This window comes from Embiotoca jacksoni, unplaced genomic scaffold (genome assembly GCF_022577435.1).
Source record: "Embiotoca jacksoni isolate LCO1_2020_lvr unplaced genomic scaffold, fEmbJac1.0.p SCAF_26, whole genome shotgun sequence".
Lineage (NCBI taxonomy): Eukaryota > Metazoa > Chordata > Actinopteri > Embiotocidae > Embiotoca > Embiotoca jacksoni.
Window position 1 is genome coordinate 5,823,319 of NW_027185377.1, and position 25,706 is coordinate 5,849,024.

General features: G+C 44.2%; 2 protein-coding genes across 7 annotated transcripts; one reads left to right on the plus strand and one right to left on the minus strand.

Moving 5' to 3' along the window:
• The first annotated feature begins 1,303 nt into the window (after nt 1-1,303).
• msh2 (mutS homolog 2 (E. coli)) lies at nt 1,304-11,308 on the plus strand. Of its 3 annotated transcripts, XM_069160327.1 has the most exons (16): nt 1,308-1,602; nt 1,779-1,927; nt 2,101-2,385; nt 2,588-2,734; nt 3,102-3,251; nt 3,819-3,952; nt 4,251-4,450; nt 4,590-4,699; nt 4,824-4,947; nt 6,224-6,374; nt 6,504-6,601; nt 6,795-7,040; nt 7,646-7,850; nt 7,934-8,181; nt 8,866-9,053; nt 9,821-11,308. In XM_069160327.1, exons 1-16 carry the CDS (start codon nt 1,395-1,397, stop codon nt 9,995-9,997), a joined length of 2,820 nt encoding a protein of 939 aa, XP_069016428.1. In that variant the 5' UTR covers nt 1,308-1,394; the 3' UTR covers nt 9,998-11,308. The 3 variants fall into 3 exon arrangements, with proteins under 3 accessions (XP_069016429.1, XP_069016430.1, XP_069016428.1); XM_069160328.1 differs by lacking the exons at nt 8,866-9,053; nt 9,821-11,308 and adding an exon at nt 8,762-8,857 and having other exon boundaries at nt 1,304-1,602; XM_069160329.1 differs by lacking the exons at nt 7,646-7,850; nt 7,934-8,181 and having other exon boundaries at nt 1,306-1,602.
• Nucleotides 11,309-11,384: 76 nt separating this feature from the next.
• fbxo11b (F-box protein 11b) lies at nt 11,385-23,382 on the minus strand. 4 transcript variants are annotated; one of them, XM_069160333.1, is made up of 20 exons: nt 22,952-23,382; nt 21,283-21,452; nt 21,009-21,069; nt 20,632-20,773; nt 20,394-20,523; nt 19,031-19,114; nt 18,756-18,888; nt 18,501-18,607; nt 17,394-17,505; nt 16,268-16,374; nt 16,039-16,176; nt 15,733-15,950; nt 15,416-15,596; nt 15,153-15,275; nt 14,392-14,477; nt 13,895-14,226; nt 13,680-13,787; nt 13,474-13,582; nt 13,051-13,149; nt 11,385-12,886 (listed from the first exon to the last, which is right to left on the minus strand). In XM_069160333.1, the coding sequence occupies exons 1-20, from the start codon at nt 23,037-23,039 to the stop codon at nt 12,757-12,759; spliced, it is 2,658 nt and encodes an 885-aa protein (XP_069016434.1). In that variant the 5' UTR covers nt 23,040-23,382; the 3' UTR covers nt 11,385-12,756. The 4 variants fall into 4 exon arrangements, with proteins under 4 accessions (XP_069016434.1, XP_069016433.1, XP_069016432.1 ...); XM_069160332.1 differs by having other exon boundaries at nt 20,632-20,776; XM_069160331.1 differs by having other exon boundaries at nt 20,988-21,069.
• Between the last annotated feature and the right edge of the window lie 2,324 nt (nt 23,383-25,706).

The following is a 25,706-nucleotide window of genomic DNA, read 5'->3' on the forward strand; positions in this document are numbered from 1 at the left end:
GAATAAATTTAGATAATAAAAAGATGTATGCTTTAGTACTGTTTTGGTTCTGATCTGCTGACATCATAAATAACAAAACCGCATGTTTGTATATGAAAATTTATTAGAAATGTTACAATCAATATAATGGACAAATTCCTTCAAAAAATAAAAAAATGTATAGGCCTATAAGGACAGCTCCAAATCCAGTGTATCACTATTAAGTCTGCAGAACAAGCAAAGTCCTTGCTTTAATTTTTTACAAATAATGTTTCGATGGAGAGCATCGATGGAGCAGTTCGAAACAGACATCTCAATTTATTTTTTGTGCGGGCGTGGCCAAATGGCTCCCTAGCTCGCCCTAAACAGATTTTGGCGATTCACATGTTGTACTTTAACGAACTCCTCCTACAGATTTTGTCGGACCGACTTGAAATTTAGTCTGTGCACTCTTAACATGTTTGGAATCAGAAGTTGTCAAAAGAATTCGGGGCGGCCAAAAAGTGACTTATGATTTTTTTTAAGTCATGAAAAGGGGGGGGGGTTGACTCTTTAACCTTTTGGTTGAAAGGCAGCAGTGCTAACCACCTCGCCACCAAACTTCCCATATGGTAGTCTGCATTGTGACAAATCTTTGTCTCATTGCAACCTATAACTCCACCGCCCACAAATATTCATTCAACCTGACCAAAATTGCCGCAGACATTCTTTGGATAGTAGATATACTTGTTTTCAAGGGGCCTATAATGTGTAGTGTATGCAAAACCTATTCAATTTCTCCAAACGTTCCAGTAAAAGTTGAATCACCATCAACAGGTGGAATTTGAACCATTAATAGCAACCTTGGTGAAGTCGAATCTTTTACCTGTTGAGTTAACCAGACTGTCGGTTAACCCTAACCCTAACCCTAAAGCTGTAAGAGAACTCCTGATGCACTTTCTCCTGCCGCGCCTTGTTCTCCAGCGCTGAAGATAGTCCAGCAAACGGCCTCATGAAGACATGGGTTCGAGCCCCGCTCAGGTGGTTCATGGTTTGCGTAGGGCGAGTCCCCTTAATAAGCCACATGGTTCACGGAGAGCCAATCCCTGTAAGGGTAAGCCACTAGCAATACTGATATCAAACAACAGGTCAACAAAATACAATACAAAAAGTCCAGAAGAGACTTTTTTTTTTTCATTGTGCACTGGTATATCGATCACTGCTTGCAGTTTATGATTATCATCATTATCAAGTTATTATGATTATCACTGTTGTTATTATTATTGTGTCACTTAAAGCTGATAGACAAGGAACGAGAGCATCATCACGTCTTCGGGACTGGCATCCATTACGACAGCAAATTTCTTTCGGCGGTAACGCGTCACGACGTAGACGTAACTTCCGGTTTGGCCCCACCGGTGGCGGGAGATTCCAGCATGGCGGTGCAACCGAAACAGAACCTGTCCATGGACAGCGCAGCCGAGCACGGCTTTCTGAGCTTCATATTCTCCATGCCGGAGAAACCGGACACCACGTTCCGGATATTCGACCGTAACGACTACTACACCGTTCACGGGAAAGACGCCATATTCGCGGCGAAGGAAGTTTTCAAGACGAACGGGGTCATCAAACATCTTGGCTCGGGTAAGCTAGTCTAGCCATGCACTCAGCTGACACGTCTTCGGGGAGACGCATCCCTCAGACAGGCAGTCAGGTTGTTTCATTTCGGAAACAACTACGACATCATTTAGGTCTCCTTAAAAATGAATATAAGCCCGGAGCCCTGAGGTTGGTCTTGGGTTTTTATTGTTGCTCAACAGGGAGTCGCAGGCTGGAGAGCGTGATCCTGAGCAAGCTGAACTTTGAGGCCTTTGTGAAAGACTTGCTGCTGGTGAGACAGTACAGAGTGGAAGTGTACAGGAACCACAGCAAGAGCAGCAAAGAGCACGACTGGAGGATCGAGTACAAGGTACTGTGTTTATATATATATGTATATATGTATGTGTTTTTACTGTGGATTTAAAAACCCATCTACCTTATTAAATGTGGATGAGCGATGCTGCGGTGTTTACGCGGCCCCTGGATGTTACAGGAGAGACATGAATTGAACACTTTTGCTCCACCTGTTTCCTCCAACCGCAGGCGTCTCCGGGAAACCTGACCCAGTTTGAGGAGATCCTGTTTGGGGGTGCAACCGGAGCCGAGGGATGTGCGGGAGTCGTGGCCGTCCGGTTCGCGACGGGAGCCGACGGGCAGCGCGTGGTCGGGGTCGGCTACGTGGACGCCGCCCAGAGGACGATGGGAGTGTGCGAGTTTCCGGACAACGAAATCTTCTCCAACCTGGAGTCCCTGCTCGTCCAAATCGGCCCCAAAGAGTGTCTCCTGGCTCAGGGCGAAGGCAACGCCGATGGCAATAAACTGCGGGAGGTAGGTGGTGGTGGCCGGGGTCGTGACGTCACAACTGCGAATCACTTGCGTGCCGTCCGATTTTGATTGAAATAAACCCCCGCGCCTGTGTGTGAGGTGTCTTGATGCTGCCCGTTTGAGTCCGAACGCAGCGGTACGCTGTGATTAGGGTGTAAAGACGTTGTTTTTTTTGTTTTTTTTTGTTATCATGTGTTTTGCACAGGTGGTGCAGCGCGGCGGCATGCTGGTCTCTGACAGAAAGAGAGCAGAGTTCAGCAGTAAGGACATGGTCCAGGACCTGAACAGGCTGCTGAGAGCAAAGAAAGGAGAGACTGTGGCGAGCAACACGCTGCCCGAGCTGGACAAGCAGGTGAGCAAAAGCAAAACTTCCCGACACTCGAGAGAGAAAGAGACTCGCAGACGATATCTGGCTCAGCCCGACGAACGTAATCTCGCCAAGCGGTCGTATCAGGATGGTTTTCAACTCGATCAGTCAACTCGGGGGTTTCTGACTTCAGCCCCGATTGCGTTCATTGCATGAAAAGGCGGCGGGGTTTGCAGAGCGGGATATTTTTTTTTTTTTTTTTACAGACGAAGCGCAAATTGTAATATTTGACAAATATGAGGAAGTTAGACACGTAATTCAGAATATTTTATATGATAATATGGCGGTGGTCTCGGCAGTTAAATTGTGGAAAAGTTCGACCAGTCTTCTCGGTGTGTGGTTTCATTCACAGGTGGCCATGTCATGTTTGGCAGTAGTGGTGCGTTTCCTTGAGCTGCTGTCCGACGAGTCCAACTTCAACTCCTTCAGTCTGACCGCTCTGGACCTCGGTCAGTACATGAGGCTGGACAACGCTGCCGTCAGGGCGCTGAACCTCTTCCAGGTCTGTGACTGGGAATCATACTTTTACCTAATGAAGTAAATTCACCTAAATCACACACAAAAACAACAACATTATCTTTCCGACTCTTCGTGGTGTCCGGCCGAGCTGCCACTTTTGTTTAGTTTTTTTTTTTTTTTAGATATCTGACCTCGTACTTTTGCAATGAAGCGACAAAAAGAGGACGTGAGATGAACTCAAACAAGAGTTTTTCAGGGACCAGTGAGAATTATTAAAGGAATAGTTCCCCTTTTGGTGTCCCTTGAATGAAAATTTGAAACTATAAGCCGCCACACATAAAAACGTTGAGGTAGAAGTTACCCAGAAGTCCCTAGGTGGACCGCAGCAGAAACCTTCAGTCAAACTGAAAACCCAATCCGGACCTGCTGTAAATTTCATCTCAAAGTCTGGCTCAATTAGTAATTTAAATCAGCAAATACAGATTGACATTTTGTTCACAAATTCAGCACCGTGTTTAAGTTACTTGTAGTGTGGGTTGGAGGAACCACGCGATATATTCATGATTGCAACACGTTCAGGGCTTTGAGACGCGTGTCTCGTTTCCTCCAGGGTTCACCCGACGACACCAGCGGAGCTCATTCATTGGCCGGTCTGTTGAACAAGTGCAGGACGCCGCAGGGCCAGCGGCTGGTCAACCAGTGGATCAAACAACCGCTCATGGACAAAACCAAAATAGAGGAGAGGTAATACGATGACGGGGGATAAACCGTCGAGATGGACGGTTTCTGTCGGTCCAACGAATACCAACAGAGTGACGCGTCTTTGATGAAGTCAAATTGACCTATCATCTGATCTGTTGCTGATCGCGTCGCGTTCCCGAGTGCGGATCGGATCATCTGTAATTTCTACGCTGTTCTTCGAACTGACGCCGAGTCTGTTTATCGTTCCGGGTTGAATCGTAAAATCGCTTCGAGTGAAGTGCCTCGACGGCTATTAAATAAATCGCTGCAAAACCTCGTGTTTTTGTGCGCGCGCGTGCAGGCTGGACATGGTGGAGAGCTTCGTGTGCGACGCCGAGCTGAGGCAGACCTGTCAGGAGGACTTGCTGCGGCGGTTTCCCGACCTTCACCGCCTGGCCAAGAAGTTCCACCGCCACACCGCGACGCTGCAGGACTGCTTCCGCGTCTACCAGGCCGTGAGCCAGATCCCTGCCCTCGTCACAGCGCTGGACAGATACTCGGGTACACACAGACCTGCAGCTCCTGCATGTTCTGCATACTGCGCCGCTTTGCCATATCCATTTTTGTGTTTTATTTGTGTCCCCTTGCCTTTTTTTTTTTTTTTTTAATGCCTTAAAACTTCTACATTTGTGTGTGACAGGTAGCTACCAGGTCCTGTTGCAGGCGGTGTTCCTCGCTCCTCTCAAAGACATGCAGACTGACTTCACTAAGTACCAGGAGATGATCGAAACCACACTGGACATGAACCAGGTCTGTGCTTTTGGAATTTGTTGCGCGTGTGTAAAATAAAGCAATATTGCACCGTGCCGTTTGTTTCCATATTGTCAATTCTCTGTGTTGTGTGTGTGTATCTGTTCCTGTGTTGCGCGTTTAGATTGACCACCACGAGTTCCTGGTGAAGGCCTCGTTTGACCCGGTGTTGAGCGAACTGAGAGAAAAGATGGATGCGCTGGAGAAGAGCATGCAGGCGGTGCTGAACAGTGCAGCCAGAGAACTAAGTGAATACAGCACACACACACACACACACACACACACACACACACACACACACAGTTTATATAACGGGCAACAAGACCAACATTATATATTAGGTAGATAGTGTAGATATATCTCCTTTGCAAAGAAGTTTGATAGTCTATATTAAGGGAGGCAATGCTGAATTTTCGTTCTTATTATTATCTTTCTAACACGGTTACATTAAGTCGCTTACAGCCGTCATCTGCTGAGAGACGTTATTTTTGATTCCGTTCAAATTTGGGTCTTTATCTATTAAAAAATTCCTCCTAGAAGAGTCACAATAGTCTTCAAAATCAAAACTACAACCATAAAGCCATCCTTAGGTTTGACCTAATAGTGTGTTTTCATTTACGGGAAGACTACAAACATAATAAATTCAGAAAGAAAATGTGGGCCACATCATAATTATGAATGGATAAAAAAAAAATCCTTCATGAAATTTTAATTTAAGTCCAGCCTAATCTGTCCCACGTTTGTATTTGTATTAATTAATATTTATAACCGTATTATTTATTTAATATTGTATTTATTATTTATAATCAGTGTAAAAAAATCTTTCACACAGTTTTGTCATTTTTACTTTAGTTTAAAATTAGTCATTCAAAGAAAAACATTTTTGACACTCAATTATTTAATTCTTTTTTTTTTTTCCCTGTTTAGAATTAGAATTAGTTTTGAGTAACACTTTACGATGAGCAGAATTTGTGTAATTTTACAGCAGTGCTCCTCAACTGGCCGAAATGGGCTTTATTAAAGTGTTGCGGCAAAGATATGTATCAGAGGCAAGATATTTAATGATAAACTGACATCTGTGCCATAAAACAGTAAACTTTTCCAAAAATTTTATATTCATATAAAACTATAAATAAAAAAAACAAACAAATAAAACAATTTCTAATTTACTACAAGCATTTTTGTTTTTTTGTTTTTGTCATTATGTGAAAAAAACGTTTTCAAATTGGCGCATATCTTACAGCATATACGACAGTATTGACATATCTGTGATTGGTCAATATTTTCTAACCCAACAAATCAGTTGGAATTGAGTAATCATATTCCCAAAAAGTACAGCATTGACATTCTTTTATTCACTTTTGACTGTTGCTACATCATGAAGTCTTAACAAGGAAATACATCCGTCTTTATTTTCAATTAAAACCACAAACTGAAGACGTCTTCATGAGTAGTTTGGGGGACGCCCTGCAGCGGTGCGCTTGAATTTCAGCCCGGACTCATCGCGGTGACTTCATGTTCCAGGTCTGGAGGCCGGTAAGACCGTGAAGCTGGACTCCAACGGCGTGCTGGGTTTTTACCTGAGAGTCACCTGCAAGGAGGAGAAGAGTCTGAGGAACAACAAGAAATTCACCACGCTGGACGTTCAGAAGAACGGAGTGCGCTTCACCAACAGGTATGTGTCACCGCGTCGCACGTCTCGCGGCGGCGGCGGCGAAAACGCCCCCCCCCTCCCCCCCTCCCTCCATTCCCCCTCCCTCCCCTCTCCCGTCAGCTGACGGCCTGCGCTCCCGAATGTCCGCAGCAAGCTGAGCTCCCTGAACGAGGACTACACCAGGAGCAGGGAGGAGTACGAGGAGGCCCAGAACGCCATCGTCAAAGAGATCATCAACATCGCCTCGGGTGAGGAGACCGACACGTCTGGTATATGCGGAATTATAGGTTTCTCCGTCACGCGCGATTAGCAAACCGGGCTTCCCTTCGAAAGGACGTCGAACTTGCACGGCGCTGTGAACCGAGTGGAGGGTCGGCGCCGCCGCCCGATCGATCGATCGATCGATCGTTCGTTCTAACGCGACCAACTCTCGCCAAGCAGGTTACGTGGACCCCCTCCAGACGCTGAGCGACGTGATCGCGCAGCTGGACGCCGTGGCGAGCTTCGCCGCGGCGTCCGTCTCCGCCCCGGTGCCGTTCGTCCGGCCTCGCCTCGTAGCCGACGGCCGCAGGCGCGTGGAGCTGCTGCAGGCCAGACATCCCTGCATGGAGACGGACGCAGACACCGCCTTCATACCCAACGACGTCACCTTCGTCCAGGGCGAGAAGAGCTTCTATATTATTACAGGTGAGAAGAAGGCAACGCATCCACGTGTACATCCGGAGTTTTATTCTAACAGGGCTATTATGATGAGAAAAAAAACAAAACAAGGAGAGAATATGCTAATATTGCTCGACATGTAATGGTTCAGCGACTTCTGCTTCCGTGTGACAAACCCATTTATTTTCAATGAATTTTTTAATTTTTTTTTTTTAAATTTTTGGCCTTCCAGTAGGTAATCATCACCAGTAGGGCTTTTTCTCTAATCATTATTTACATATTAATTCATCTTTTGGGGCGTTCCTGATTTGATTGACATGCCTGAGGTGCAGTCGGGTTGCCGGTCCTCAGGTTCCCAGTCGGTTGCGCCCCTCGCTCCTCATCTCATCCAAATATGGTCATTTCTGGCATCAAAAAAACACAAGATGGCGTCGGCCAAAATGTCGGACTTCAAACCGGCAGTTCGCAACCCGAACGTGTGACGTCGCGTCGCTCCGTGCTTTCGTTCTTGCTCCAAAGTTTTCCGGCTCTGTTTTTTTTTTTTTTTTTTTTCTTCTTTTCCTGAAGACACTTCAGACGATTTCATTTGTTTTTGTCGCCGCGTAATTCAAATTGAATTGAAATGTGCGCAGGACCGAACATGGGTGGCAAGTCGACGTTCATCCGGCAGGTGGGCGTGATCGCCCTGATGGCCCAGATCGGCTGCTTCGTGCCGTGCGAGAAGGCGGAGCTCAGCGTGATTGACAGCGTCCTGGCCAGAGTGGGGGCGGGAGACAGCCAGGTGAAAGGGGTGTCCACCTTCATGTCCGAGATGCTGGAGACGGCCGCCATCCTGCGGTAAGAACGGCGTCAACAGCTTGCCTGAACACGTGCGGCGACACGCGAACCTTTTTCCTCACCCGTCCGTTCGGTGCCTCCAGCTCGGCCACGGAGAACTCGCTCATCATCATCGACGAGCTCGGCAGGGGCACGTCCACCTACGACGGCTTCGGCCTGGCCTGGGCCATCAGCGAACACATCGCCTCCAAAATCGGCAGCTTCTGCCTCTTCGCCACCCACTTCCACGAGCTGACGGCGCTGGCGGCGCAGCAGCCCTCCGTCCACAACCTGCACGTCACGGCCCTGACGAGCCACAACACGCTCACGATGCTGTACAGAGTCAAACCAGGCGAGCGCGCGCACACGCACACGCACACGCACACACACACACACACACGTGGTTTGACACAAGGACCGGGCAGTTTTTACCCGTCTTACGTTTGTTTTCGTCTTTTTTCTAGATTTTATTTGAAGTCGCTTTGGACAAAAGCGTCCGCTAAATGAAACGTAACGTCGTGTTAATTTTAAATTCATCAGACTTATTAAGTGTCTCTCTGGACTTCTTTCTACTTACTGTGTGGTTTTCTAAAAGCATCGAGTGTAAAGTTCAGTACGGAGCAGAGCTGGTTGTTGGGTTTGAGGTTTTGACACTCCTCGCAACGACGACGAGATTATGAATAATCCATTTATTGCTTTTAAAATAGATCATTTCATTTGTAAAAACTTTACAAACTCTCATTTCCTTCTGCATATTGTTTACTTTGTCTGACCCAAAAACCATGAAGGCACGTTTAGAGTTATGACACGGAGGAAGAAAAGGCACCAAATGCTCATATATGAAGGTTTTATTTATCCTTTTGAAGAAATATGTGGTTTTTTTTTGCTGAGAAATGAATGAGAGGACTAATAACACCACCTGTGAAAATCAGAATCTACAGCCAAGCTGACGGTTAGCTCCGCCCGGAAACAAGAGCAACACAGCCGGCCCGGCTCCGTCAGACGCTAACAGACTCGACTCGAACTGTGTCATCAGGTGTGTGTGACCAGAGTTTTGGAATCCACGTCGCCGAGCTGGCTTGCTTCCCGCCGTCGGTGCTGGCGGTGGCGAAGGAGAAGGCGGAGGAGCTGGAGGAGTTCCAGGAACCTGCGGGGGAGAAGTCGGAGGAATTGGAGGAGGAGGAGGAGGAGCCCGACGCCAAGAGACGACGGACAGACAAACAAGTAGGGCTCCGATTCCCAGCGATTCATCAGTAACTAGATAACAAGGAGCGGTGTTGTGGGGTAACTAGATACGTGTAACAGCTTTATTTCATTAAATTACAAAATAAATGCGATCGGAGAACAGTAACTTCTGTCATCCCCTCAGCTCGGAGTCGACTTGGCTTTGAGGTCACGGCAACATCTTCCCTTCGGTCCAGTCGGCTGTGAATCTACGTAATCGTGATTTGTTTTGGCGGTCGTGTTTTACAATCCGAACATTCCCATCTCAATCCGAGTTTTACTGACGAGCCGTCGAGAAAAGTTTGACGGTAAATCGGTGGCGAGTGACGCCGCGAGCTTCACGGCGCCGGAGAATCTCATTATCTCCGGTGTCCGTCGCAGACGAGCCTCCGTGAATCGAATTATTGCTTAATTTGTTTTTTTTTTAATGGCCTATATTGTTTTAATTCTGTCTTAAGTTGTGCAGCACTTTGGTCTGTGCATGTTGTGTTTAAATACATATCTCCGGTGCTGCTGGTCATGAGCCGCGCTGTGATAAAAGCCTCAAAATTGCACACCAAACACCTTTCAGATGACCCCCCCCCAACTCTCAGGTCAGCTGATGGTTCTCTAATTATCCATGAAACTAATTTGTAAAGGCGTTTTGTCATCGCACCGGAAAAAAACAAACAAAACGACAACAACCTTCACCCTTTAAAGGGGTTCCTGAAGAGCTGCCGTTTAGAGATGCAACAAAAACTAATGTAAAAAATGCTGCTGTATTTCAGGTAGGGGGAAACCTGATCCAGGACTTCTTGCAGAGGGTGAAGTCACTTCCTGCTGCCACCATGACTGAGGAGGAGGTGAAGGCGGAGCTCAGGAGAATGAAGCAGGAGCTGCTCGCCAAAAACAACACGTACATCAGCGAGATCCTCGCGCGATGTGTTCCTGGAAAAACAGCTTGACTTTCAGGATCAACCCGGGTTAGAGTTCACGTACTGTAGGGAAGCACACTAGATATTGTATAGTTTTTCAATAAAGAATTTGTCTCGAATTTGCCGCGCGTTTTGTTTTCTTGTCTTTTTTTTTTTTTTTTGCGGCCCGGTTATTTGTTCACGACATCACGGTGTGCGGCTGTCGGGACAGGAACATCAGATGACGAGGCGTCGCGTAAAACATGGGTAGTGAATTTAGTTCCGTCAGTAAATCACATCAGGTGAGAAACCAACTCGGGACGCTGAGGTTTTTTTTTTGGTTTTTTTTCCCCCGATTGGGAAAAGCTTATTTGAGTCTTCTCATCTCTTCAGGTTCTGCACACGTGAATCGGCATCGTTTGTCCAATTCTTTGTAGCATCAATGAGCCAAAGTTTTGTCACAATGCAGAGGATGTCCTGAAGTGATTCAGCTCTGTAGGCTGTAAGTTATTGTAATTTTTTTTTTTTTTTTTTTAAATGTGGACTGTGAAATCGCTGGAGATTTGTAAATATAGCTTTGAGGGGCAAAGATTTTATAATTGTTTTTCCACTGTGACTCGAGGTCTCTGAAAGTTGCGAGCTTTTTTGTTTTTGTTTATTTGTTTGATTTTGTAGTATTTCTTGGAAGTTTATTGAATTAATACTTCGTAACACTCGTTTTTCGGTTTACGTTACCGCTTTTCATTTTTTTTCATTTGTTCTAGGTCGCTTTGGTTTTTAAGTTTTGGATTTCTGGTCGGCCTTTGGTTGGGTACGAAGTGCGTGTGCGTTTTGCATTTTTAGTTTGATTTTAAAGTCTCGCCTCCTCCTACCTTCGGCGGGACTCGAACCCCCGTCCTCATGCGATCATCTGAAGCGGCGTTCGTAAAATACAAAACGCTGCGCTTACAGTACAAATTACAGGAAGATATCAAATATCACCACAGAGTCACCGTTTTACCAAACATTGCCCCGTTTTGAAAACATGCGATATCTAGTACAGAATATTATCCAAACAATGAACACTTTGAACCAGATTCCTGTCATACTACAGTGAAGCTCACCAGTTTCCTCTGTGGCCCTCAGGCTTTAGTCTTTGTCTGATGGCAAAATTAAGCCCATCAGTCACAGTCAGCAGGTTTATCACATTTCCGAAGAGCCTGACCACTGAAAAAAAAAAAAAAAAAAAATCCAGCAATATGTAATCCATTTCACAAAGGTCACTTAAACATTCACGTGAGCCCTACAAAGTTCGATCAGCGTTGTTCCGAGTGAACGACGTTATTGCTGCACTTATTCACCTCAAACGCAATCTCCTTGGTTTCTCCAGCTGGAACAGACACTTATTGCAAGATACTGACTCTCATTATAGCAAGTGAATTTAAAGACAAGACACCTGTGATCTAATAAAGTTTTATTTTCTTAGAAATGGCCAGTTTCCTGTTTTCTTTTTTTGTCTTTCTAAGAAAGTATACCCCTTTTTGAATTCCAACTAGCATCTACATAATGGTTATTGAATACTTCACAATATATTAAGTCTAGATGTTATGGTACATGCATACGATTCAGGCTGCATGAGGAGCCACAGTCACCACGATACACAGGGGGACGGGGGGAGGACAGGGGGAGGACGGGAGGGGGACTGCAGATGGACTCTTCTGTTCCAGTTCACAGGAGCTCTGATGCCTCCTATTGAAACCTCTCCACAAAACACTGACTGCATCAACTTATAAACATATACATACATACGCACGCGCACACACACACACACACAACTTGCACTGTACATGACACACATTTACTCACACACACACACACACACACCTTTATACAACTGTGGAGCCGCTCCACCTGCCATTTGAAGCTAATATACTGGAGAGGGTTTTTAGTGTTTAAACGAGATTCTCTTTCACAGAAAGAACTTCAACACTGGGACGTTTGAGTTACTGCAGTTTGCTGGGGTGTCGGGGTGGGAGGAGGGACGCTAACCAAACAAAAATAATAATAATTATAATAATATATAATAAAATAAAAGACATTCAAATACAGTCAGCTTTTTGCTTGAAAATACAAAACTACATGAGAAAGCATTGAAATAAAATCCATTGATCAGAACATATTTAAAAAAAAAAAAAAAAAAAAAAAAAAAAAAAAAAAAAGCCCAAGTGCTCCATCACACACACAATCTTGCTTTTTTTTTTTTTTATCCACACACACACACAACAGAGCAACATCCGCCCATCTGTTGCCTGGTTACAACAGTCTGGGAAGCCAATAGGGATGGCAGCTGCGAGGAAGCAGGAAGTCTCTTTGACAGCAGTTCTTGAGAAGAGGAAGAAGTGGGTCGGGAGCTGAGGATTAACACCGGGGAGATCTTCACTTTGCCAAAGGGTAACGAGCCATCGTCGAAATCCCCTCCGCGTGACCTTTCTCTTCTCGTCCTCTCTTTGTTTTACAGACTGCAATAAGAAATACTCCAGTGAGGAATCTCGTTCTGTCAGTCTACCCTCAGCTCCACTGCTCCCTCTAGTGGAGTCTGCCTCCCACTGCAGCTTGTCTGACTGCAGCCGGCAGGAAGCTGCTTCCTCTGCAGCCTTTTTCACCTTTCACTGTCCGAGAGCGCCGCAATCACAGAGTCTCTCTGGGGTCCTTATGGCTGCAAGTGGATGTGTGTGTATGTAACTGTGTGTGTCTCTATGTGTGTGTGTGTGTGTGTGTGGCTGTGTGCAATGCATTGTGTTTGTATGCTTATGTGAGAGAGTGTAACGCCTTCAGTTATGCTGCAGCGTGTTGGACTCGATGGGCGGCGCCGAGTCATACAGAGTGTCTGTGTCGTGTGTGGGCTCTCCGGCCAGCGTGCACGGGTTGGACAATGTTCCGGCTCCGCAGTCACAGAAAAACCTGGAGCGGACACATATCAGAGGTTAGACACCTTTCAAATAAGCCTCAATGCATTCTAATGTAAAAAAACAAACAAAAACAAAAACAAAACATACATATGGCATATTAAACATTAAAAATGGAAAATAATCAGGCAGAAAAAAAAAAACTGGAGAGAACCTTACCGATCATGCCGTATAAACTCTACGTCATGTCCTTGGTGGCATTTTTTGATGCAGTTAACACAGATGGCGTTCCTATCCGTTGTATTACAGGTGTGACATCTGCAGACACGAAACACAAATCAGATTCATCGTCATTTAACTAATCGTCCATTCAACCATTTCTTAAATTGAACAGTTTCTTAGAAGTAGAATATAACGGCAACTACCGTTTTCAGAGTTGATTAATCTGCAATTTTTTTTTTTTTTAATTCTTAATTAAAACGGTGAATTGTTTGGTCTCCGAAAACATCGATCACAATTTCCTACAGCTGAAGCCCACATCTTTAAAGTTGCAGATTAGTGTTGAGTAAACTGACAAATCGGCGTAGCTCTACTTCGAATGTACCCGTACTGCTCTGAACCTTTTATGCGACTCAGTTTTACCTGTAGAAGTCATGCATGGGGTAACTGGTGTAGCTGGAGATCTTGTAGAGACACTGTCCTCGGCTCACCGCTTTCTCAATGGCATCCTGATTGTTCAGAATCTTATTATCTGACAGACCGGAAACAGACAATGAAGCAGAAGGTGGTTAGTGAGCAGACGGGCGATGAGCAGGCTGGGCTAATAGGCCCACGAAGCGGCTCGTTACCTTTCATGGTGACATTGACCCCGGAGGCCAGAAACAGGCCTCCGAAGCGATTGTTGAAGATCTGGTTGCCCTCCAGCGTTGCGGTGGCGTGGTTAGTGATCTCAATACCTGGAGACGCAAATGAGAAGTCTTCCATCAGCACCAAAAGGAGATATAAACGGAGATGTTATCTGCGTTCGCGCGGAGTCCATTTTTTTTTTTTTAAAGAGGCTAACCTGCGGCGAAGCCATCGAAAATGCGGTTCTTGCGGAGTATCGGATGACTGTTGGTGCTGATCAGCACGCCGGCCTGAGCGTTCCTGAAGATGTCGTTCTCTTCCAGGAGACCTCTGCCTCCGTTGAAGATGCAGATGCCGCCGTCTCGGCCATCGTGGATCTTGTTTCTCCTCAGAGTGGGGTTGCTGTCCGTCTTGATCCACACGCCGGCCATGGCGTTGTCAAAGATCTCATTGTCCTCGATGAAGCCCAGGCCCGAGTTGTAGACCAAAATCCCTCCATTCTGGCCTCCCCATATCTTGTTGCGCCGGATCTTTGGGTTGCTCCCCGTCCTGGTGAGATCCAACAACGGTTGTCAGAAATGCTCTTAACTTAGTCGGAAAAAAAAGACAACTACAACAACCCGTAACACGCTAAAGAATGATCTGCTTTAAAGAAACCGATTTATATTCAGTATGATCACTGAATAATCTGCTGAAAGGGGGGGTGATTGTTACCTTATTTGTACACCAGAGTACATGTGATTGTAGATGTCATTGTCTTCCAACACACCGTGCCCGTTGTCATAGAAATATACACCAACCTGACAAAAAGGATGAAGAAAACATTGAATTAATAGAAGAGATAAAAATAAAAGAGACACAGCAAGATACTTGAAAGACGTATAGATTCAATATCGAAGAAGAAAACACTAAAGACTGGTGGAGAACTGAAACACTTCAAAGTCTGATTATTGGGATGTTCAAATTATTGATTTTTAAGTCCATAACAGTTAGTTGGACAAAACAGAAAAATCTGCTGCCAAGAATAACGACATTAACAGAAGATTACTGTTCACGTTCAAATTTTATGGTCTCATCTGTCTTTTCTGAACGAAATAAGACATCTTAAAATATAACCTGGGCTATAAAGGATCAGGAAATGACATCTACTCTTTCCCTGACACTGAATTAATAAAATAATCGACAGATGACAATAGAAGCTACTATTATGGTGTCTACAAACCAGATTCCTTATGAAGCCAAAACCTGAATTTAAAACTTTAAATGTTCAATTTCTTTGATATTAAATCTCAGGTAAAGATGTTTTTTTTTTTTTTCAGGTTTTGACAAATGTATATTGTTACAGGAAAGCTGAGCTAAACATTTTTTTTAGCTGAAAATCAAGACATTTAAATCAGTTACAGCATAAATGAGGGCGTTAATCAGATTATTTAGGCTCTCTCCATGTTTTAATTGTGGTCAAGTGTGCGTTTTACCTGTTTGCCGCTGTGGATGCGGTTCTTGCGCAGGACAGGAGTGCTGCCTGTGGTCACCCACACTCCCGCCAGTGTGTTGCTGTAAACCTCGTTCTCCTCGATCACCCCTTGGCCCTTCTCATGCTAAAACATAAAGCAGGATCGGCTGATAAAATCTGAAAAATGATCACTTTGCTGGAAGAAATTAACATTAAAAAAAAAGAAGAAAGCCATACAGACATGTCATATCCGCCTGCTGCTCGTTAACTGAAGAATGTATTTACCACGTAGATGCCGCCATGCTGGCCATCGTGGATCTTGTTGTGCCGTACAATGGGGCAACTGTTGGTTCTGATCTGGATTCCCGCCAAGGCGTTACCATAGATGTCGTTACTCTCTATCAAACCCCGCCCATCTCCAAATATGTACACCCCTCCTTGGTTACCGTTGAATATGGCATTTCCCCTGAATTTAAAAAGGACAAAAAAAAAAAAAAAAAAAAGAGGAAAAAAAAGAAAAAGAAAAAAGAGAAGGGCAACAGTCTTGAAATAAACTCTTTAGATTCACTACCAATGACGTCTTCTGTGAAGTGCGTTCTCACCGTATCGTCGGGTCACTGTTGGACGTGATCCACACACCAGCAAAGTTATTGGCGTAGATTTTGTTCTCTATAAACTGGCCCCGCCCCTTCTCGTGGACATAGATGCCTCCCGTCTGGCCGTGGTGGATCTCGCAACGCACCACCGTGGGGTTGGCGTACGCCTTCACCTCAAAGCCTGCTATGCGATTTCTATGGATATTACAGTTCTCAAAGTAACCCTGAAAACACAGAGACGAAGACGGATCAGGTGGCCTGTGACGTTTCGTCTGGTGAAATGTACGCCGTGACGCGGGTGACAGTATTTACCATGCCGTGATCAAAAGTGAACACCCCGACGTCTCGTCCGTGGTGGATGTGGTTACGTCTAATGATGGGATTACCGTGGTTTTTCACCCAAATCCCTGCTAGCGCATTGTTGCTGATTTCGTTGTCTTCATAAATGCCCTGAAACAACAACAACAACAACAAAACATGTTGTTAATCAGAGGCAAAATCTTGGTGGACATTTATTATTATTATTATTATTATTTTTTACCTGTGCATGGTCCGTAATGTACAGTCCTACGTTCTCACAGTCGCTGATGTTGCAGTGTTTGATGGTTGGACAGGCTCCCTGTCCACTCACACACACAGCTGAACCCACTGAAACACAGAGGAAGACAGAAGGGTCATACGACAGGAAGGCCGGCACGTAAGGGTCACTTCCATAATCAACTAAGTGATAACCCTCCCCGAAGGGTCGAATATTACATTTTCATCAATTTAAAATGATCGGAAACTTGACACAGCCACCGTCATAAATCTAGTCACATGTTATATGCACGTCGTTTTCTGACAGCATTACAGGCGGATGGATCAAATGCTTTCCACACGTATGTGAAACTATGTGGAATCTACTGCGAAATGACAATTTAGTACTAATTTGATGAACATTCAACCCGACATCTGGCATTGCTGGGAAACGCGTACATACAAATGAATGCAGGCATTTCAGTGCTGGCAAAACTAGTGGTGGCCACCTTGAAAGACTCCAACACTATACTCATTACCAACATAAATACCAAAAGGTCAATCTTGATACAAAGTGATTCCAGAGACAATAAATCACTCCCAAGACATACAATCTATTGATCCTAAATGTGATGTGACATTTAATCATACGTGGTCTTAACAAAAATAAACAAAAGGTCACATGACTGGGGCTGAAAGATACAAAGTATCAATGAATGTTATATTGTACAAATTATTGGCACTGAATTTTTTTCCGGGTGTCCCGCCGATGCAATCCAACAACTCATTTTCTTTTAATCAGAGAGAGCAATGGGCTAAACGCGAACTATCAAAATAAAAACAATTGCCAATAAAAAAAAAAAAAAGAAAAGCAAATCTGCTGTTCCAGGTGTTTTTATTTTTTAGTTCAAGACACGAAAGACAGATTCCGTCTCTCACCGTAGGACGCACGGTATCATTTAGTGATAGACAAAAATGTAGGACACTGCATTTGCTTTTCGAAGTCGTGACTCGGAACAGGAAGCACTCACGAAAGAACAGGAGTTCGGTCTCCTTTTGTGAAGCTGATGGTTCAGGTGCCAAACAAGGTGCGCGTTCGACTCAGGAGTTTATCTCATCACCCTGCAACAAGAGGTCGGCGTGTGAGATACCTGTGCACGTGGAGCGGATGATGCAGTGGTCGATGTTGGGGCTGCAGTTGACTGTGATCTCCAGACAGTGGTGGGCGTTGTGGTGCTGGGCTGACTTGTCATCAGGATTAAACTGAGAAGAGAAGAGCAGCAGAAGTCAGACAGAGGCCACGATCACCGGCAACACATCACGCTTCTGTCCACCCACCACGTCCACACCGGACTCTTCCCACTGGAAGCATTAGTGCCACTAATGGCATTCAGGAAATGGTGATATCTCTCAGGGCGAAAAAAACAAAAACAACAATCAACGTGATACCACATGAAGCATGATCCTTTTGTAATCGTAAAGATTTTAGACAGATTGGAAACAAAACAAGATATCACACGCATGATTTGTTATAGCTGATTTTACCCTCAATAACAATCTACCAAATACATAACATGGATGTTTTCTAGTCTTTTGTGCTGAAAAAACCCCCCCATCTTTCACACATCAGTCCAATATAAAGATAGCTCTAGAGTATGGTGCAGTTGACACGGTATTAAACGGCCAGACTCAGTCACACACACACTCGTCTACATACATCCACGTGTCTACTACCTCGCCTCTGAAACATAGCCCGCAGTTCAAAATTATAAACTCCAGCTTTAATATTAAAAATATCAGCTGATTAACAGAAGATCAGCAACCTGAAAGATTGTTGGACACGGAACAAAATACAACAATAATGCATTTTGGGGGGGGGGGTTCAGGCTATAATCTTTTAAAACTTCTACACAACGTATCTCTTATAGGTTGTCTTGATTTTTTTTTCAATTCCCAAAACTGCAAAGACAATTGTTGTAGATGATCACACCATTTGGTTTTGTTATCAGGAGTCCATAAGCACATTACAAGGCCCATGTTTGTTGGTAAACACATTCGGGACGCTTGCTTACCTATTTTCTTCAAGCCACTCTGAAACCCAGGAGTTTCCATTAAAGAAATAACTATTTCGTCCTTAACTGTAAATGAATAATAAACGAGTCTACACAGTTTAACCGTGGAGCACTCTGACAGGACTATAAAAAGAGCCCATTCCTTAAGTGTGTTTGAAAAGAGGAAAAAGCAAGATATACGTTTACCTTGATGGTCATGTAGCCCACATATGCATCCTCTGAGCCCTCCATGAAGACAAACGTTGAGTCTCGAGTATTCTCTATCACCACCTTGTCTGCTACTTTACCAGGAGCTGAGGGGAAAGCAGAAAACACTCATTTACACACGGACATAAAACACAGCCGAGTGTGGTTCCCCTTCCTTAGAGAAATATTGATTGCATGTGGCAGAGACATCAAGGTAATGTCTTAAGTACTTTGCAGCGGAGCCAACATGCTTACCTGCACCAATCATGGTGATGGGGGACTCTATATAAATCCACTCGTCTGTATAGATGCCGGAGTGAACAAAGATGAGACCGTCAAAGTGAGCCTCCTGCACCCCACCCAGTGCGTCCTCAATGGTGTCATAGTACTGCAGGAGATAGGACACACTTTCAAGCAGAATTTACATACACCTGCAAATAGTCTGGAAGCAGATTGGCAACACAAGCAGATGTTTAAATTAGCCGTACTAAAATACAAGTACTGAAAGATTTCTCAGGGTTTTAACTTACCAGCATATTCTCTCTGCCTTTGTATCTGCCAGGGTTACTGTAGAAGTGCTCAGCAAAACCTGGTTTTACATGTGCACCTTTGTACTGAAACACAGAAAAAACAAATACACAAGGTCAGTATATGTTGCTGTTGTTTCACATGGTTCTTATATAATCTGGGCATCACTGTACTGCTTTTCAGCAGAGAAAAAAAAATAAAAATTAGTAGCTAAAGTAGAATTTGCGACCCGATGAGGTGCCATAAAAAAAAAAAGGAAAAAGAGACAGTCAGTGTACATCAGTGGTTCTTGACCTTTTTGGCTCGAGATTCTTGTTTTAGTTTTTAGATGTCTGAAATTATCAAATTATTCACAAGTAAAAGCCTGAAAAACAAACCCTACTTTTGTGTTGCACAAATATTTCTGCTTCCTGTCTTGTTAACCAGCTTGTGATCCATCAGCTTCATCTAATGACTCCATGAAACCAACCATAACAGAGCAACAACATGTGCAGATATCTTGACAACAAATGACAAGGCTGCTGATAACAACTGCTGCTGATAACACTTGCAAAAACTAAACTACTAACGGACTATAAATAGAACTCCACTTTCGATCACTGCTTTCACGGTTTCGTCTTCACTTTGCATTCTAATAAATAAAGCAAAAAAGGTTTGCTTCCCATTAGCCCGAGCAGCTCCAACTCCACAGTAACAAATTTAACCCAAACAATTGTTGACATGGGCTTGGAGCAACATAGTAATCATGTTAACATATTAAACCGATCTGTCTGTCTGAACTGAAAGCATTCACCCCCAGACGGAACTCCTGAACGGAGCTGCATGAGTGGGCAAATAAAGGAGCAGAAGAAGAAATGTTTTGAAAGATATTTGGCATTACGTTTGTCCAAAACATACTAAAGAACGGCTCTTCAAACAGAGTGGCTTCTTGGCGTTTCCAGAAAATAATGACATTAGAGCAAACACAAGCACTTATTGACTCAAGTTTTATCGGACTTGAAAAGTAAAAGCGCTGCTCAAAAGGGATCCAACGGGCCCAGGTCATAATATATGTACATACATGACAGGAGCTGTCACACTTGATTAATCGCCTTACGCCCATGCATGCGTTGTATTATAAATGCTTAAAGCCATTTCCCCAAGTGCTTGTCCATGTTATAGAGTCAAGTGATCGCTATGCTTCCATTTCTCTCTGTACAAAATTAATGTGTTCAATGTGTGCGTGCAAAGCGTTTTAACTTTGCACTTTTTTTTTTTTTCCTATTACCTATTTTCAGTTGCATGAATTTCACTGCAAAGAGGTCAATGCAAGGATATTGATGTGCCTCTGGGAACGCGATCTTTCACATGGAAAGAGCAACTCACCAGCTGCTGGAAGCTCTCCTTCCAGGGATTTGGGTGTTCATGCTCCTCAGGGCTGACCTGGTAGAACCTGCCCGGCTCAGGATGCATCATAGGACGCGTGTACTCAAACACCTCCATGTATAGCCGCTTCCTACAATTTCAAACAACACATAAAAACAAATTTCAGTTGCCTGTCTGTTTATAACTGTGATATGCAAAACAGGAAGTGAACAGTCTCCATCTCTTCAGCGGCACTGACCATAGGATGGGATCGTTTGCTAGCTGGCTGAATCTCTTGCAGACACAAGCGGCCTGACAAAGGTCCTGTTCCAGTAAGTAGGAGAAAATCTTCAAAACGACCTCATCTGGAAGCTTCTGCTGCAGATATTGCTCTGCTGGGGCTGCTAAAAATACACAAATAAACACACACCCCCACACACAATGTAAGTTTTAGGAGAATCTTTTCACTTCAAGCTCTGTGGAGTCATGCAATTTAATGGATTACAAAAACAAGATTTACCAGCAGACACAGGAAAAAAAAAAAAAAAAATCAATAAAAGCTTAACTAAAAAAGAAAACACTCTCCTTGCCCAGCTGCAGAGATTTAACACACACCTGGCAGGTCGTGGCTCTTACCGGACACTCGTGCCCGCTTGGCTCGATGACCAAAGGACTCTGTTGATGAAGTGGAAGCTCCCTGTAAGAGAGGGCAAGCAGGATGTTAACTTCATGCCAAGATCCAAGCATTAAGTAATCAAGTGGGAAATTTATGGCCGTCACGAAATCATTGTTTCTTCAGAGGAGAACGGAATTAATTTGCAATTCTTAGTCATTCACACACATTTAAGCACTCCAGTCTGCAGATATGCACACTGCAGCGAAATAAGACAGGAAAGGGCTTCGGTCTAACCTCCATTGGGCCCTTGCTGGGGCAGGCAGAGGCGGTGGCGGAGGCAGAGGCAGCGGCGGTTCTCTTGGGAAGCAGGGTCTTGCGTCGAAGCTGGTAGGGACTGTTCTGAGCACCTGGACCGGACTCCTCAATAGCCATTTCTGCTGCGGCTGCTGCAGGAGCCTCCTCATCTAGATAGAAAAGAAAAAGCATTTTCTATATATATATATATATATATACACACACACACACAATTATTATTTTTTTTATGACATTTTAAATGATTAAAGCAACAGTACATAGAGCAGGGTCATGCAATAAAACAGAAGAAATAAAGCAGTGGGTAGCGTTTCCAGGGATTGCAGCAAAACATGTGAACCCCTGACAGTCTGATTCTCCATGCCATTACTGACACAATGGTGTACATTTAGCTCGCACGGTGCATGCCAACTGCGCAGGCTAACAGCCAGGGTTAATAGTTGGTATGGCAGACAAAGGTTAGTGATTGATAATGGCAGATGCACCCCCCCCCCCACACCACCTCCTGCAGCCACATCACTAGTCTTTCATGTTCCGTTATCCCCCCCCCCCCCCCAACAGATATCAGTCCGTGTTGCATACGTCTCGAGGCCGGTCACATACACGAGAGCATGACTCCCGAGCCTCATCGTTCACGGTGCTGTCAAATTAAGAGCCGCGGACGATGTCGATCAAGACGTGTGTGCGGCTAAATGGGCTAAAAAAAAAAAAAAAAAACTGAACTGCGTAGCTGGCAAATCCGCGGTGTAAACAAATCATGCCACGGCTAGCAAAGGGCTCCGAGAATAAGGAAGGTGGAGGGAGGTGGTGGGGGGGGGACGGGGACATCGGCGTGATCTGCTCGGCTGCATTAGCTTCAAACTACAGCCTTTCAAAATGGACTCGGGTGAATTCATCCAAATCACACCCGTATCATCTAATCACAGCTGATCTGTGTGGCCCTCATGAAGCTAAAGGGGTGGTGGTGGAGGGAGGGAGGAGGAGGAGGAGGAGGCGGGGGGGGGGGGGCAGCTAGCTAACATTTCCCCCCCACCTCCTCCTCCTCCTCCTCCTCTCCATTCGCCTGCTAATGTTTTTGTTAACGTTACACCCCAAAAAAAAAAAAAAAAAAAAAAAAAAAAAAAAAAAAAAAAAAAAATGGCAGTCCGAAGACACCGCAGATTTACACCCTCAGAAACGGTAGTGACAGCTGGGAATGCGAAGCGGCCGAGCCGCCGCGGAGATCGCGCTCGGAGCGGTGCGAAGTCGATCTTTTTTTTTTTTTGTGTGTGTGCGCCTCCAGCTTTGAGGTTTACCTGAATATGAGCCATTAAAAAAAAAAATAATAAAATGTTGACCGTGTAGCTACATACGCATTACGTTAAGCGAAGACACCCACCCTCCCTCCGCCAAAACCTCCACCTAACCTGGTGAGCTAAGCTAGCGGCGGCTAGCTAGTCCCCAATCACTCAAGCCAAACAAAGCGCGGCCTGGCCCGAGCCACAGAGCAAGAAGCCTCGGGTTTTCCTGCCGAACCCGCCCGTCTCTCGTGAGTTCTGGACAGGGCAGTGAGCAAAAAGGGAAGGGGAGGGTTTACGCGAAGGCCGCCGCCGCCGCCGTCCCGAGACCCCGCTTCGTCCGAAATTCGTTAGCTGTCGGCGGCGTGGCTTACCTCTGTCCCCGTTGTTCCGTTCGGGCTGCACCGGGCGCGGCCTCGACACTCGCCTGGGTCTCCTGTTGGTGGCTCTGACGGAGTTCATCTGGGGAGTTGGTTGTTGAAATAAAGACTGTTATCCTCGACCGCCCGCTGCTAAATTTAGCCCTCAAACCCCGCACTACCACCCGGACAGCCTTTTCTTTTTTTTTTTTTTTTTTTTTTTTTTTTTTCCCCCTCCCCCGATACACCCAAAACAACTGCGATCAAAAACCCGCTGGTATTTGGGGTGTAATCGCGTGTTTTTTTTTTTTTTTTTCTTCCTCTCTCCCTCTCTCTCGCTCTCTCCGCGGTGTCACGGCGCAGCTCCCCCCCGTTTTCACTGCTCGGTGCCAGCTCCGTTCTCAGTCTGTAGCGGGAGGAGCCATTAACCCACACGGGAAACAATCGCGAGAAAAGAAGAAGAAGAAGAAGAAGAAGAAAAAAAAAAAGAACAGAATGTCAATTCGACCAATCGCATCGCGCGTTTTGTTTTCTCCTCCCGCAGCGGCCAATCACCAGCTTCGTATCAAGACGGCTTGACAACCTTTTCTGTTGGGGTTCGGAATCGGTCAAGCGACGATTTGATCGATGCATAAACACACTAAAGGGGCTCCGTAGTCGTCGTATAACCCCCCCCCCCCAAAAAAAAAAAAAACCCATTGACACGAGTATAGATATGAGTGAGAGGTAAGGGATGTCATTTGTAACGGTGTTGACATACTGACAAAAATCCAGACTTTAAAGTAAACCAAACATACGAAATTCAAGTTCACTGTCAATCAATAAACAAAACAACTCTTTAAACCCAAATTAGTGTGATTATTCCCCCCACTTGAAGGAGGAGCTGATATCTATTATTCGCCATATTTTGTGAAAATATGACTGCAGTGTGGAGATGTGCTTCTTCACATGGTTTTGATGCTTAAATTCGTACTTTAGAATAATTTCTGAATGGAAACAGAATTTTAAAGTAGGAACACTTGTATTGTGCTCTGCATAGCCAAACCCGTTACTGAATGTCAAAGCATATTTAAGTTATCCTTGCAGTTTTATTCTGAGATTTCATTATTAATTCATAGCTTTACAACCCGGACTTTTACACTTTTAAATTAATAGAATTACCAATTAAGAAAAGTAGCCAAGGTTTTGTTTAGATTTTTAGTGCACCCTTAATAGTAATAACTGTTTAAAAACTTGTTTTTTTTTTTAATGAATTAATTTAATGATTTGATTTGCATTAAAAAACAAAACATTATCCATGTGGGACACTAATTTTTCTGTACTTTTTAAATAACTTTAATTTTAAGTAACGAACCAAATTACAATATTTTTACAGCACCGCTACATTTTAAGCCTAGGTGAATATTTAAGTCTCAAATTATACATTTATGTGGAATTTCATTTTAAAAGACAATTTGGTCAATTATCCTTTTATATGAAAGGACCACCAGAGGGCATTGTTTAGCTGCAAACGATTAGGCTATAATCTTAAAAATACACAGGACACAGGATCACACTGGGCTGTTTTGTTACACGGTTTTATCTTTTGTTGTCCTGTCTGCAGGAGATCTGTCTGTCTGTATTCCATGACCCTACAATAGCAGTGATGTTCAGTAATTGGTACATATACACGTGAGCACTATTGCATGATTATATAGTTTTTTGCTTGGAAAAAAAACCAATCACACCAATATAAATTATAGTTTATACTAATATAGTATATACGCAGGAAATTAAGACAGATGATGGCAGTGCATTACCCATTTTACAGGCATAAATGCATTGACATAATCGTGTAGGCAACTGTTTTGTGTTCAACCTTCTTTAATATGCAGTCTGTTTTGAATAGTGAAGACAGAGAACTGTACAATTTATTGTCATTGTACCTTGAAAACTTAACCTCCTACCTTAATGTTTTTGCAATTAATTAGAATTAATTTGATTTCAAGTTTAACTGCTGTAAAAGTGCGTTTTGCTGTCACAATCCATTGTTTGCTGGCAAATTTGTAGTGCCTGGAAGATCGCGTAAAGTGGGTGCTGCAGCACCCCTAGAGGACGGTAGAGGACCTGCATGCTACAACGATAAGTTGAAAATTAAACGAATAAATAAATAGTTTTTAATTTTATTTTTGTAGGCTATGTTCATTTTCTAATGCTATTTTTTTTTGGGCTCTAGTAGATGATTAATACTCGATTTTAGTTTTCAAACTTTAAGCCCGGCTGGAAATGACGTAGGAGGTCAGACAGAGAGGTCAAGGGTCGCGGGCTACGTGACAATCCGCCACAACAGCGGAACAAAGTGGAGGCCCCAAAGCAAATGTCGTATTTCTTCAGGAATTCATCCACAAAAGCAAAAAAAAAAAACCTGGCGGGTCAGAATCAACAACAACTGACAGAAACGACTGCAACAGACAGAGACAAGTACGTCGGTGAACGGTGTGCAGAGCAGGGAGCTAACTAGAGGATAACTAATGAGGTAATGGACGCTTATTTGTTTAAAGGCGGTTTTTTTTCGCCGTTTTTTTTATTTATTTATTTTTTTTTTACTGTATTTCAGAGGCTGTAGCTGCTCAGTAAAGCTAAACTTAAAACGGGTATTGCGGAGGCATCTACTGGTACCAACCAGGTCGGGCAGGGAGGCTAAATAACTTCACACACAGTGTTGAACTTCCTCTAAAATTCATGTTACTTTAGTTTTTCCCAGCTTGCAGGAGATCCCAAATGCACACCG

Bases quoted from the DNA above. Each gene is read 5' to 3' on its own strand.
- fbxo11b (XM_069160330.1), bottom strand. From the start codon at position 23,039: ATGAACTCCGTCAGAGCCACCAACAGGAGACCCAGGCGAGTGTCGAGG. The intron at 16,375-17,393 runs GTATCTCACACG...TCTGTGTTTCAG, and splicing joins CATCCGCTCCACGTGCACAG to TGGGTTCAGCTGTGTGTGTG. The intron at 16,177-16,267 runs GTAAAAAATAAT...TTGTTGTTTCAG, and splicing joins ACATTACGGACCATGCACAG to GGCATTTATGAAGACAACGA.
- msh2 (XM_069160327.1), top strand. From the start codon at position 1,395: ATGGCGGTGCAACCGAAACAGAACCTGTCCATGGACAGCGCAGCCGAG. The intron at 6,602-6,794 runs GTGAGGAGACCG...CTCGCCAAGCAG, and splicing joins GATCATCAACATCGCCTCGG to GTTACGTGGACCCCCTCCAG. The intron at 8,182-8,865 runs GCGAGCGCGCGC...CTGTGTCATCAG, and splicing joins GCTGTACAGAGTCAAACCAG to GTGTGTGTGACCAGAGTTTT.